Source organism: Salvia splendens, chromosome 3, assembly GCF_004379255.2.
Source record: "Salvia splendens isolate huo1 chromosome 3, SspV2, whole genome shotgun sequence".
In the NCBI taxonomy this organism is placed as follows: Eukaryota; Viridiplantae; Streptophyta; class Magnoliopsida; order Lamiales; family Lamiaceae; genus Salvia; species Salvia splendens.
Window position 1 is genome coordinate 28,254,871 of NC_056034.1, and position 14,065 is coordinate 28,268,935.

The window sequence follows — 14,065 nt, forward strand, 5'->3', positions numbered from 1 at the left end:
CAACAAGAGCAACAACTCTTCAAGAGCAAGGGAAATAAGTTCAAGTTCTCTTTCCCTGTAGTTATGGTAGTTAAGTTGATAGCTCTTAGGTCTTAGAAGTAGAGCATCTTCTCTTTCATTTGCTTAAGCTGTGCTTTCCTCACAATAAATAGCACTAGCAGGTTTAGCACTTAAAGCCACTATAAAGAATGGAAGAATGAAGAGCAAGTCTAAAGAAATGCATATAGAAAGAGAGAGTTCACATTCAGAGAATTCCCTGAAATCTCAAATGGATACTTTCAAGATGGATGAATTGTCTAGTAGAAAATGAAAGAAAGTCATTTTCTATTTAGAGAAGGGTAGCAGGATCCGAAGGAAAAACGGGTGGTTTCAACTGCACAAGCATTAACCATATCTTTTTGGATTGATGGAGACGTCATTTGGTTATTTCCAGGGAAATGTTTTATAATTACTTTACCAACTTCATCATTCGTCAAAGTATATCATTCAAACAACTCAAGAAAATTACATTTGTTCAAAGAAGTTGATGACTTGTCATGTCCCCTAAAAGGCAAACCTTGATTCAAAAGAAAGAGAACTACATCAAGAGTTGCAGTCAATTGAATTCAATATTCTTTTTCTTGGACATACCAAGTTGATGGTTTTTCTTTCAAAATTAGTGCTTTCAATCCATTGCATTCATCTCTCATGGTCGATGCTCCATCATATCCTTGGCCTCTCAATCTTGACAAAGACAACTCAAACTTAGTAAATACGGAGTCAATTGCCTCTTTCAAACAAACTGATGTTATTCTTTTTACTTGAACCAAAGCTAAAAAACTTTCTATTATCCGGCCATCCTTTTTCACAAATCTTATTACAATTGTCATTTGCTCCTTTGTTGAGCAATCACGTGACTCATCAACCAGGATAAAAAAGTATCTATTTCCAAATTCTCCCAATATATCAAGTATCAAGAGAAGACAGTAGCTCAGTCCGGAAGGGAAACAACAAGAGCAACAACTCTTCAAGAGCAAGGGAAATAAGTTCAAGTTCTCTTTCCCTGTAGTTATGGTAGTTAAGTTGATAGCTCTTAGGTCTTAGAAGTAGAGCATCTTCTCTTTCATTTGCTTAAGCTGTGCTTTCCTCACAATAAATAGCACTAGCAGGTTTAGCACTTAAAGCCACTATAAAGAATGGAAGAATGAAGAGCAAGTCTAAAGAAATGCATATAGAAAGAGAGAGTTCACATTCAGAGAATTCCCTGAAATCTCAAATGGATACTTTCAAGATGGATGAATTGTCTAGTAGAAAATGAAAGAAAGTCATTTTCTATTTAGAGAAGGGTAGCAGGATCCGAAGGAAAAACGGGTGGTTTCAACTGCACAAGCATTAACCATATCTTTTTGGATTGATGGAGACGTCATTTGGTTATTTCCAGGGGAATGTTTTATAATTACTTTACCAACTTCATCATTCGTCAAAGTATATCATTCAAACAACTCAAGAAAATTACATTTGTTCAAAGAAGTTGATGACTTGTCATGTCCCCTAAAAGGCAAACCTTGATTCAAAAGAAAGCAAACTACATCAAGAGTTGCAGTCAATTGAATTCAATATTCTTTTTCTTTTGTTGTCATACCTCTACTTACAGCATAAGTCACACTTAGCCTTTGATTGAAAATTTTTTTTTATTCTATCCTAGCTTTATTGTGTGCACTACTCTTATCCCCAGCATGCCCTTTGAATTTTTCAAGTGCTTTTTTCCCATTAGAAAAACCACAACTAGTGAAAGCTTCATCTCCCAGTGCCACATAACCACGCTCGTAAAGAAAACAGTAAAGGCAATATGCAACATCTTTTGATTCATTATATTAAGCCAATCATAATCTTTGTATCATGTCAATTGAGTCATTTTTCTATTTTCGGAATTTCCAAAATAATTGAGTCATTTTTATTTTTGGCAAAAAGTAACTCTCTCGTTTACTTTATTCTTTTTTCATCTCTTTATACTTTATTCGCCATCTATTTAACACACTATTCTTAAACTCCATGCTGAAAAAATGCCTCAATTAACAAGGAACGGATGGAGTAGTTTTTTTCATATTCCAAGTTTCAACTCCGAGCAACACTTTATTCCAAAAGGAGAATCTTAATCTTTCCAAAATGGCTAAATGCCAAAATCTACAAATTTAAAGACTTTGAATTAGAATTATAAAACACACCTTGATATTTATGAAATTTTGCATATGTAATTTGGAAATAGTTGGCCATCTTCTTCAGATGGAGAGTCGGGGGTGGACTTGTGGAGTCCGAAGGGCCAAGGTGGACGGTGCGGAGGAAATTGATGCTTTAGAGCTTAAGAGTGGGGAGCAGAATCGCCTTCGCCAGAGATTAGACACAGCGCGGTGACGTGATTAGAATTTAGGGGATTCTATTTAGGGCTCAGGAATTTTTTAAATAATCTATATCATTATTCATTTATTTGAGTTTAGTTTAGTTTCATTTATAAGGTTGACAATTGATTGTCTTTTAATTTTTCTTGAATTGAGCTTGAGTTTTTAAATTTTATTTCATTTTAGCTTGGTTTGGGGCGGTAATGGTTACTCCCTCCGTCCCTAAAAGTTTGTCCCATTTTTCAACTTCTGTCCATCCCACAAAATTTGTCTCATTTCACTTTTTTACCATTTTTGGTAGTGGACTCTATATTCCACTAACTCATTCCTACTCTCATTTTATTATAAAACTAATATATAAAAATAGGGCTCACATTCCACTAACTTTTTCAAGTCACTTTTTATTACATTTCTTAAAAGTCGTGCCCGGTCAAAGTGAGTCAAACTTTGGGGACGGAGGGAGTAATTTTTTGTCCACGGGGCGACGTAAGAGGCAACGGAGTTGGCAGATATGGAAAATATACGTCCGGGATAAGGAGTAAGTAGTCGCACGGAGGGGACGACCGCCCCCTGGATGGATCCGCCAGTGAGTGAGGAGCAGACTCGCCTCCCAGAGATTAGACACAATAGCGATAACATGATTGGAATTTGAGGGATTCTGTTTAGGGCTAAAGTTTTTTAAAATAATCTATATCATTATTTATTTCCTTGAGTTTAATATCATTTAGAAGGTTGGCAACAGATTAGGCTTTAAATACTACATTAATTGTGCTTGAGTTTTAAATTTTATTTCAATTGAGCTTGGTTTGGGGCGATATTGGTTAATTTTTTTGGTCTACGGGGGGATGTCGGAGGCAACGGAGGGGCCGAATATGAAAAATATACGTCCAGAATAAGGGGTAAGTAGTTGCACGAAGGGGATGACCCTCCCTGCCCCTAGATAGATCCTCCAGTGAGTGGGGAGCAGACTCGCCTCCGCCAGAGATTAGTCACAGCAGTGGTAACGTGATTGGAATTTTGGGGTATTCTATTTAGGGCTCAGGTTTTTTTAAAATAATCTATATCATTATTTATTTATTTGACTTTAATTTCATTTAGAAGGTTAGCGACATATTAGGCTTTTAATTTTTCTTTAATTTGGCTTGAGTTTTAAATTTATATTTCAAGTGAGCTTAGTTTGGGGCGGTGATGTTTTTTCTCCTACGGGGCGACGTCGGATGTAATGGATGGGGCGGATATGGAAAATATACTTCCAGGATAAGGAGTAAGTAGTCGCACGGAGGGGCCGACCTCCTCCGCCTGCCCCTGGATGGATCCGCCAGTGAGTGGGGAGCAGACTCGCCTCCGCCAGAGATTAGACACAACAACGGTAACACGATTGGAATTTAGAGGATTCTATTTAGGGATTCGGGTTATTTATATACTCCCTCCGTTCCAGTCAAGATGTCCACCTTTTCTTCTTAGTTTGTCTCACTCAAGATGTCCACTTTCTATATTTAGAAATCAATCTCTCTATCCTCTCTCCTCATTAAAATATTCAAGCACATTTTTCATTCTACTTTATCACACTCAACTACTTAAACTAAAATCTTTGTCATTCAAGAATGTGAACATCTTGAATGGAACGGAGGGAGTAATCTATTCCATTATTTATTTATTTGAGAATTTCATTTAGAAGGTTCGCAACAGATTGGGCTTTTAATTTTTATTCAATTGGGCTTGAGTTTTAAATTTTATTTCAATTGAGCTTGGTTTAGGTCTGTAGTGGCAACGTCGGAGGCAACGGAGGGGGCGGATATGGAAAAATATACGCCCAAGATAAGAGGTAAGTAGTCGCACGGAGGGAGTGACCATCCCTGCCCCCTGGATGGATCCGCTAGTGAGTGGGGAGCAGACTCGCCTCCACCAGAGATTAAACACAACAGCGGTATACGATTGGAATTTAGGGGATTCTGTTTAGGGCTCGGGTTTTTTTAAATAATCTATATCATTATTTATTTATTTGAGTTTAATTTCATTTTGAAGGTTGGCAACAGATTGGGCTTTTAAGTTTTCTTCAATTGGGCTTGAGTTTTAAAATTTTATTTCGGTTAAGCTTGGTTCAGGGCGGTAATATTTTTTTTGGTCTACGGGGCGACGTTGGAGGCATAGGAGGGGCGGATAGAGAAAATATACGTCTGTGATAAGGGGTAAGCAGTCACACGGAGGGGGCGACCGCCCTCCTGCCCCTTGATGGATCCGCCAGTGAGTGGGGAGTAGACTCGCCTCCGTCAGAGATTAGACACAGCAGCGGTAAAATGATTGGATTTTGAGGGATTCTATTTAGGGTTAAGGTTTATAAATAATCTATGTCGTTATTTATTTATTTGAGTTTAATATTATTTAGAAGGCTGGCAACAGACTAGGCTTTTAATTTTTCTTCTATTGGGCTTGAGTATTTAAATGTTATTTCAATTGATCTTGGTTGGGGCCGTGATGTTTTTTTTTCTACGGGGCGATGTCGGATGCAACGGTGGGTGCGGATATGAAAAATATACGTTCGGGATAAAGGGTATGTAGTTGCACGGAGGGGGTGACCGCCCCCGCCTACCCCTTGGATGGATCCGCCAGTGATTGGGGAGAAGACTCGCCTCCGCCCGAGATTAGACATAGCAACGGTATCGCGATTTGAATTTGGGGGATTCTACTTAGGGTTTCGGGTTATTTAAATACTCCCTCCTTTCCACTCAATATGTCAACCTTTCCTTTTTATTTTGTCCAATTCAAGATGTCTACTTTCTATATTTTGAAATAAATCTTTCTCTTCTCATTAAAATATTCAATCACCTTTTTTGCTATATCACACTAACTCCACCTAAAATCTTTGTCATTCAAGAATGTGGATATCTTTAATGGGACGGAAGTAGTAATCTACTCCCTCCGTCCTCAAAGAATATATACTTTGAATTCAGCATGAATTTTAATGTAAAATTGGTAAAGCTAGAGAGAGGTAGAGAGAAAAAGTAATTAGAGCGGTTAAAAGAAAAAAATGGATGCTTAATTTTAAGGCAAAACGTCGTCGTATATTGGACAGCATACAATCCTGTGTTTCCTCCCAGAGCAGAGGATCTCAGCCTCAGCCTCAGCCTCAGCCTATAAACTCGTCGTGACACGTGTTCCCATTTACTGCATCACACCTCAACTTTCATCTATTAACATTATCTTAGCCAACACGAAATTACCACTGGAATACGAGAGTGAAACGAACATTTGGAAAAAGTTTTTTCTGGTGAGTTTTGGTTGTTTGCGATGTCTGATTCGGGCAAACTCACAGTTCTTGTTACCGGTGCAGGTGGTAGAACAGGTAAAAATCCATTCTTCAACATTTCGATCCATCTAAATTTAGTGTGTGTTAATATATTGGGGTTTTGGTAGCTTTTTGGGTGTCGGAAATTTTCAGTTCAATTAAGTGACAATTTTTAAATGATATATGCACATTAAACATACGTGGGGCAAATTTTCTTTTTAGTTCATTTTTACTGATTTTTAGTTGGTTTTCGAAATTGGGTAGTTTTTTGTCGGAGAACTCTGAACATGAAGTATTTTCTTAGAATCTTCTTGAGTCCGAAAATTCAATTTCACCAAATTGGAATAGTGATGTGATGTATATAAATCAATCTAGTAGTATTAAGTTAACATTGAAGTTAAAAATCATTACTACATCGATCTCAATCCTTTTGAGCTCAACATGTTCAATTTATGTTTATTTGCTCCCATAGTTCAAGTTATGTCTATCTTGATGAAGATGATTTTTAAGAAAATCGCATATAAAATATGGAGTGTAAAGAAAATCTTGATGCACTACTCGTTTTAGGACAAATTGCTTACAAGAAACTGAAGGAGAGGTCAGATCAGTACATAACTAGAGGTCTGGTAAGAACTCCAGAAAGCAAGGAAAAAATTGGTGGAGAGGATGATGTTTATGTCGGGGACGTAAGGGACAGTGAGAGCATTGTTTCAGCCATTCAAGGTATAGATGCACTTATCATACTCACGAGTGCTGTGCCGAAGATGAAGCCTGGTTTTGACCCCGCTAAAGGCGGGAGACCTGAATTCTATTTCGAAGATGGAGCGTTTCCTGAACAGGTTCGTGTTATTGCTTAACTTTTAGGGGGCGTTTTCTTTGGTAAGATGGATTGGTAACAATAATCCAAGCCAATGTACTGTTTGCTTTGATGGTTTGATGAGCTTGATAGATCATTTTATCGTTCAAATACTCAAACTTATGTTTTATCAATCTATCGTATCACTCAAAGTATCAAGTCTTGATCTGATGTGCTCGTATCTAGGTCGATTGGATCGGACAGAAGAATCAAGTAGATGCTGGTGAGGACATATCTTTGAAGTTAATGGATATGATTGCTTTGTGTAATGTTATGAGAGTTCTCTCTTGACATGTATTATAACAGCTAAAGCTGCTGGAGTGAAACATATTGTGCTGGTGGGATCAATGGGAGGAACAAATCCAAATCACCCTTTGAATAGCTTGGGAAATGGAAATATCTTGGTTTGTGTGCATTGCCTCTCTCTCTCTCTCTCTCTGTCATTCTGCTCTAATGAGTTAAGGGATTTCATCTATCCATCACCTACTCATTGCAAGCAGAAAATTTTATGACTACACCAATTACATTTTGCAATCTATAAAATGTTTGATACTATTCGAATTCTTTTTCTTTGCAGATTTGGAAGAGAAAGGCTGAGCAATACTTAGCCGACTCAGGGATCCCATACACCATAATAAGGTACTCCCTCCGTCCTAATAAATATGAAACATTTGTTTTTCGGCACGGAATTTTTATTTTGTGAGTTAACGAAGTAAGAGCGAGGAAAAAGTAGAGATGATGTTGTTTCCATTTTAGGAAATGTTACATTTTATTGGGACAACCCAAAAAGGAAAACTTTTCATTTTAAATGGGACAGAGGGAGAATTTCTCTATCTCAAATTGTGGTGCAAAGTCTGATTTGGTCTTTCCATTGATATTTTTGATATGTTATTGCATCCGTTACGACTTCATGCTCTTTATTTGTGAGTTAACATCAGATATTCATGTTTCTTGAGTAAAATTAAATGTAGCAAATGTGATGATGGACATTGAAATAGTCTCTGGCATTTTTGTTACAAACCACCAAATTGTTATGCTTGTGCACAATACTAAATGTGAATGTGAGTACAACCTTTCCCCTAATGTCTCTTGATTGAACTCATCATCACATTATTTTGGTGGTAGAGCCGGCGGCCTGCAAGATAAAGAAGGTGGTCTAAGAGAGCTACTAGTAGGAAAGGACGACGAACTTCTCAGCACGGATACGAAGACTATCCCTAGGGCGGATGTTGCTGAAGTCTGTCTTCAGGTGATCACACTCGAATAGGCCATTTTTTCTCGTTTTATTTCCCTCCGCACCTTAGTCTTGCTTGCTTCAGCATACAACTTTGTTGAACTGTCTGTGCAGTCACTCAACTTTGAGGAGGCCAAATTCAAAGCTTTCGACCTTGCCTCGAAACCTGAAGGTTCCGGCACGCCAGCAACGGATTTCAAGGCTCTCTTTACTCAAATCACTGCTCGATTCTGATCAACCGAGCAATATTGCGATGATGGCTTGAATAAAATTGTCCCTTTTATTAATACCCTTATCATGTTATTGTACCTTTTGGCTTAATGTCTGAGATCTATAAAAATATTCCGTGATGCTCAATAAAAAGTAAAGCAATATTGAAAATTTGTAAATATAAGTACTTTTAAAGTTACATGAGTTTAATTTAATGTACAATTCGTAAAGTAGGATGGAGGAAGAGAAAAATGAGTGAAGTAAGATAAAGGAAGAAAAATAAAATAGTAGAAGTAGCGTTAGGAGATCGTGGAGTTCACTTCTTAAAATGGAAAGTTATAAAGTTTCTATTTTTAAGGGATGAAGGTATAGTATAATTGACATGATACAGAATTTGTCGTTATTTCCTAGCACCATTTTTTGCTCGAACAAAATACGAAATGGGTGTGGGGAAGCATTAACACCAAAAAATGTCCGAGCACGTTGACCGTGCAAAAAGAAAAGGCTCGCTAACTACGCCATTTTCAAAAATTCCGACAACTCATACATAACCATGTAAAATGGATCATAATCAACTGGCAAACTATGCCACCGAACCTTTTCTCTAAGAACCTCCTTCATGATCGGAATGTCCGAAGCCAACAAAACAACCGAGAAACTCTCCCAGTTCAATATGTCTGCGTATGGAAGATCATAGTGATCTGCTAAAATTACAGGAACACACCCATAATACAAAGCATCCCCTATTCGAGCTGTGTTCACTTCAAATGCCGATGCAGAACTTGCTCCTCAGGAGAGACTCCGAGTATGAAGTATTGAGGCGGTTCGGGTGCACTGAGATCTCTGAATCGTTCACCCACGTCTTCACAAGATACTCACGGACCCTCGAATTCATTGCCCCAGCATATAATGCAAGATTATCTCTGAAGCCATCATAAATAACACATCATTGATAAGTGAAAATAGTGGTACTCATGGTTCAGGAAAGATGGTTCAAAAACATAATTTAATGACAGTCATAAATTACCATTAACTCTTGAGCTTGTGTCACCTTTTGTTTCAAATTTATAACTCCCTATTTCCTAGTATAAAATTAGTCTATCTTATACTCCCGTCTCAAAAAAATAAGGACATTTGCGACGACACAAGAATTAATGCATAATTGGTAAAGTAAAAGAGATATGGAGAAGGACAATTAAAATAGTGTTAGTGGATACTAAGACCCACATTATTAGTGTTTAATGATGGGTCATAGTAGTATAAGTTATAAATAAGTTGATGCATATAGGTAAAGAGTTCAGAAGAACTTTCCATATATAGAAATGGAATAATTTTATAGGCAGGATAAAAAAGGAAAGTATCTTCATTTTTATTTTTATGAGACGGATGAATATATATAGTCCACATCCATTCATTAAAATTTTCCGTAACTCAATATCTCTTTTACATCATTTGATTTACAAGTTGTACTCTAGTATCCACTTACTAAACGCAACTTTTATTAATTTTTCTTATTTTTTACTTTACCAATTGCTTATTGAAACTAGATCTCCATATTTATAGGACAAAGAAAGTAAAAAAACAAAAAGGGTTTAGGGAAGATGTAAATCAAAAACTTTATCTATGGTAGAGAAGAGGTAAAAAATGAAAATATATGCATTGGATAGCAATTACACCTGTTTGATGGTGGGTAGATTGGTGGACGATCTCTTCTAGGCCATATCTGCGGTATCGAGGCGTCTTTATGGGAGACGTAGCTAGAGGAACATACCACTTGAATCGCGTTGAGTTTAACTTGGAGCGCTTTGTCCATGTCCGGTTCCAGAAGGGGTAGCTTCGACTAGTGTGTTGAACGTAGTTCTTGACATAAGCTTGAATCCCTCCAATGCCTACTCTCTCATCGTGTCTGAGGCTCACGATAGAGAAAGGGAGGTAGAAGAGGTGCGCTTCGGAAGGATCGTTTGTGAGGAAATGGCTTTTGAAGAGGGCTTTCTTGAAGTAGCCCGCCCTCGCTTGCCGTCTGGCTCACAATCCGGCGGCAGTAGCATGTTGTGTGGGTACATGTATATTTTCATGCTCTTGTTCATCTCTGCGTAGTCTTCCATGAATAGGCTTCTCTGGTGGAATGCATAGGAAAACGATCAACATTCAACCTTAGATGATCGTAGTCAATGACAGTGCATGTTAATTACTCCCTCCACCCCACTCAAGATATCCACATTTTTAATGATGAGAGGGAGGAGAGAGAGAGACTTACTTCCAAAGACAGAAAATGAACATCTTGAGTGAGCTAAACTAAAAAGGAAAAGTGGACGTCTTGAGTGAGACAGAGGAAGTATTATTTAGTTAACTTAACTTTGAATAAACTAAAGCCAGCTACGTACATACATATTGTAAGCAATTGCTACTATAAATTAAGGTAAACAAGATTATTTAATTACTCTATATGTCCACCATTTAAAGAGTCATTGTGTCATTTTTTATTGTCAATGATTTATAGAACCATTTACTTTATTCCACAAAGCCAAATAATTTCTTCAAATTCATGCCAAGTTAAAAAAGGTTCTTTAAATGGTGGACGGAGGGAGTATTTGTTACCATCACGACCTCTTTTCATCGGCAATGGCATTTCACGATTGTTGTCGTCTCCATCCTTGTCCGCTCACAGCCGCAGATTGAATGATTCTTGAGAGATGAAAGGGTTGTTGTGCATAACGTGCGACTGCGGTTGTTGAAGTGGTAGATTAGCTTTAGGAGGGTGAATGATGCCTTCTTGATGATGAATGTCATGTTTTGAGCTGGTTATGAGCAGGACGAATAGGCCTTGGACGGAATCTTTCTGACCGGCGCGGAACTGCGGCAACGGCGGACTCGGGAAGCTAGCGGCAGATGCCGCCATGCCCTACTCTAGCGAGAGTTTTGATAAGTAATTTTGAGATGATGGTAGTATAATGGTGATACAAGTAGAATGCAAATTGGCTGCTTTAATAATGGACTACTTAATTTTATTTTGAAGTAAGATACTGGCGTTACAATGCGGATTAATAAATTAAGTTTTTCCATGGACTCAATCACAGATTCAAGAACCATGAGGAATAATATAAGATTATTTTACTAAATAATCAAATCTGACAATCTGTGAAGCGATATTATACTCAATTATTGTGGTGTTACTTAGTTAATTGATATCTTCAATTTCACTTCTCTCGTAACATGATGAGACCTTTATCAATGGAAAATATGATACAGAAGTTTTTTTTCTTATTTTTTGGAGTGTAAATAAGGCAATCTTGAACTCTTTTCAAAGGAAATGGTATTTTTAAAAATATCATAATAATGGTTATAATTGTTTGCGTATGAGAGGTGATATTAATTGACAATAGACTAATATTTTACTGTGAATTTTGTCTTTTTATGAGTTTGCTTTCGAATTTTCAATCTATTGAGAAATTTCAAGCAGACATTCACAATAGTTTGTGGCGTCATTCTACCGATGCCTTATCAATCGAATATTCATCTTCGTTTGTGGCGTCAATTTGTATCATTGGATTAGACGGGTGTGATAAGCTATATATTAGAGTAAAATATACATTATTAGTCAAGTTACATTATTACACTAAAATGTTACATTATTTTACTAAAATAGTACATTATTAGTTAAGTTACATTATTAGACTAATAATCTACTTTATTAAATGACACGTGCATTAATCTAACTGTTAGATCACAAGATCCAAAAAGTGTTTTACATGTTGAAAATGAATACATCACCCATATATATATATATATATATAGAGGGATGTATTCATTTCCTTTTCCTATATTTCCTCCTTTTTCCTTCTTAATATCAGCCATTAGATTAGAGAAATGGACGGTCAAGATCAACATTGGGTAATTAATCCCGTGTTGCATTATTTCTCCTATTTTGTGCATTATGAGGGTACAATAGTAATCTAATAATGGCTGGAAACCGCTACGAATAATGCACCACATGGTCACGAGTAATGCATATAGTTGCCTATATAATGCACAATATGTGAACTGCAATGCATACGAACAAGATGTGCTGTGTTATGATGTTTGACACACGTTTCTTGTTTCCCCTAAGGGTTTAATAAGCTTAGGGGCTAGGGTATAGTACGTTGACATGTATGTAATCTTCACATGGTAACGAGTAATGTATATAATTTACTATATAATGCACAATTTGTGAACTGCAATGCATACGAACAAGATGTGTTGTGTTATGATGTTTGACACACGTTTCTTGTTTCCCCTAAGAGTTTAATAAGCTTAGGGGCTAGGGTATAGTACGTACGCATTAATAACAAATTATAAAACGATACGAATAATTCACCAAATTGTCACGAGTAATGGATGTTATTAACTATATAATGCACAATATGTGAACTGCAATGCATACGAATAAGATGTACCATGTTATGATGCTTGACACACGTTTCTTGTTTCCCCTAAGGGTTTAATAAGCTTAGGGGCTAGGGTATAGTACGTAGACATTACTAAATGCACGTATGTAATTATGAGGGTACAATAGTAATCTAATAATGGCTGGAAACCGCTACGTATAATGCACCACATGGTCACGAGTAATGCATATAATTGCCTATATAATGCACAATATGTGAACTGCAATGCATACGAACAAGATGTGCTGTGTTATGATGTTTGACACACGTTTCTTGTTTCCCCTAAGGGTTTAATAAGCTTAGGGGCTAGGGTATAGTACGTAGACATGTATGTAATCTTCACATGGTAACAGTAATGGATATAATTTACTATATAATGCACAATTTGTGAACTGCAATGCATACGAACAAGATGTGCTGTGTTATGATGTTTGACACACGTTTCTTGTTTCCCCTAAGGGTTTAATAAGCTTAGGGGCTAGGGTATAGTACGTACGCATTAATAATAAATTATAAAATGATACGAATAATTCACCAACTTGTCACGAGTAATGGATGTTATTAACTATATAATGCACAATATGTGAACTGCAATGCATACGAATAAGATGTACCATGTTATGATGTTTGACACACGTTTCTTGTTTCCCCTAAGGGTTTAATAAGCTTAGGGGCTAGGGTATAGTACGTAGACATTACTAAATGCACGTATGTAATCTTCAATCCGTTGATTAACCCATATACACAATACCTCTAATAATGCATAATATACTGAGATAATGACAATTAACAGCTACATAATGCACTACCTAAACCAAATAATGCACATACGTATATTCCAATAACAACAATTTGTTAGTAATGTCTACGTACTATACCCTAGCCCCTAAGCTTATTAAACCCTTAGGGGAAACAAGAAACGTGTGTCAAACATCATAACATGGTACATCTTATTCGTATGCATTGCAGTTCATATATTGTGCATTATATAGTTAATAACATCCATTACTCGTGACAATTTGGTGAATTATTCGTATCGTTTTATAATTTGTTATTAATGCGTACGTACTATACCCTAGCACATAAGCTTATTAAACCCTTAGGGGAAACAAGAAACGTGTGTCACACATCATAACACAGCACATCTTGTTCGTATGCATTGCAGTTCACAAATTGTGCATTATATAGTCAATTATATCCATTACTCGTTACCATGTGAAGATTACATACGTGTCTACGTACTATACCCTAGCCCCTAAGCTTATTAAACCCTTAGGGGAAACAAGAAACGTGTGTCAAACATCATAACATGGTACATCTTATTCGTATGCATTGCAGTTCGCATATTGTGCATTATATAGTCAATTATATGCATTACTCGTGACCATGTGAAGATTACATACATGTCTACGTACTATACCCTAGCCCCTAAGCTTATTAAACCCTTAGGGGAAACAAGAAACGTGTGTCAAACATCATAACATGGTACATCTTATTCGTATGCATTGCAGTTCACATATTGTGCATTATATAGTCAATTATATGCATTACTCGTGACCATGTGGTGCATTATTCGCAGATACCAAAATGTGGCAGTTACTTTTCCGTCAAATGTCAATAATAACCCTGTAATGCATACAACCACCTTCTATAATGCAACACGGAACCAGTTTTATA

General features: G+C 36.8%; 1 protein-coding gene and 1 pseudogene across 1 annotated transcript; one reads left to right on the forward strand and one right to left on the reverse strand.

Annotated features, from left to right (window-relative positions):
- The first annotated feature begins 5,508 nt into the window (after positions 1 to 5,508).
- On the forward strand, positions 5,509 to 8,140 carry LOC121797313 (uncharacterized protein At2g37660, chloroplastic-like). Its single transcript, XM_042196065.1, has 7 exons — positions 5,509 to 5,718; positions 6,229 to 6,500; positions 6,704 to 6,740; positions 6,824 to 6,921; positions 7,095 to 7,156; positions 7,643 to 7,766; positions 7,866 to 8,140. Exons 1-7 carry the CDS (start codon positions 5,664 to 5,666, stop codon positions 7,983 to 7,985), a joined length of 768 nt encoding a protein of 255 aa, XP_042051999.1. The 5' UTR covers positions 5,509 to 5,663; the 3' UTR covers positions 7,986 to 8,140.
- A 334-nt stretch (positions 8,141 to 8,474) lies between these two features.
- Positions 8,475 to 10,084, reverse strand: LOC121796827 (annotated as a pseudogene).
- Between the last annotated feature and the right edge of the window lie 3,981 nt (positions 10,085 to 14,065).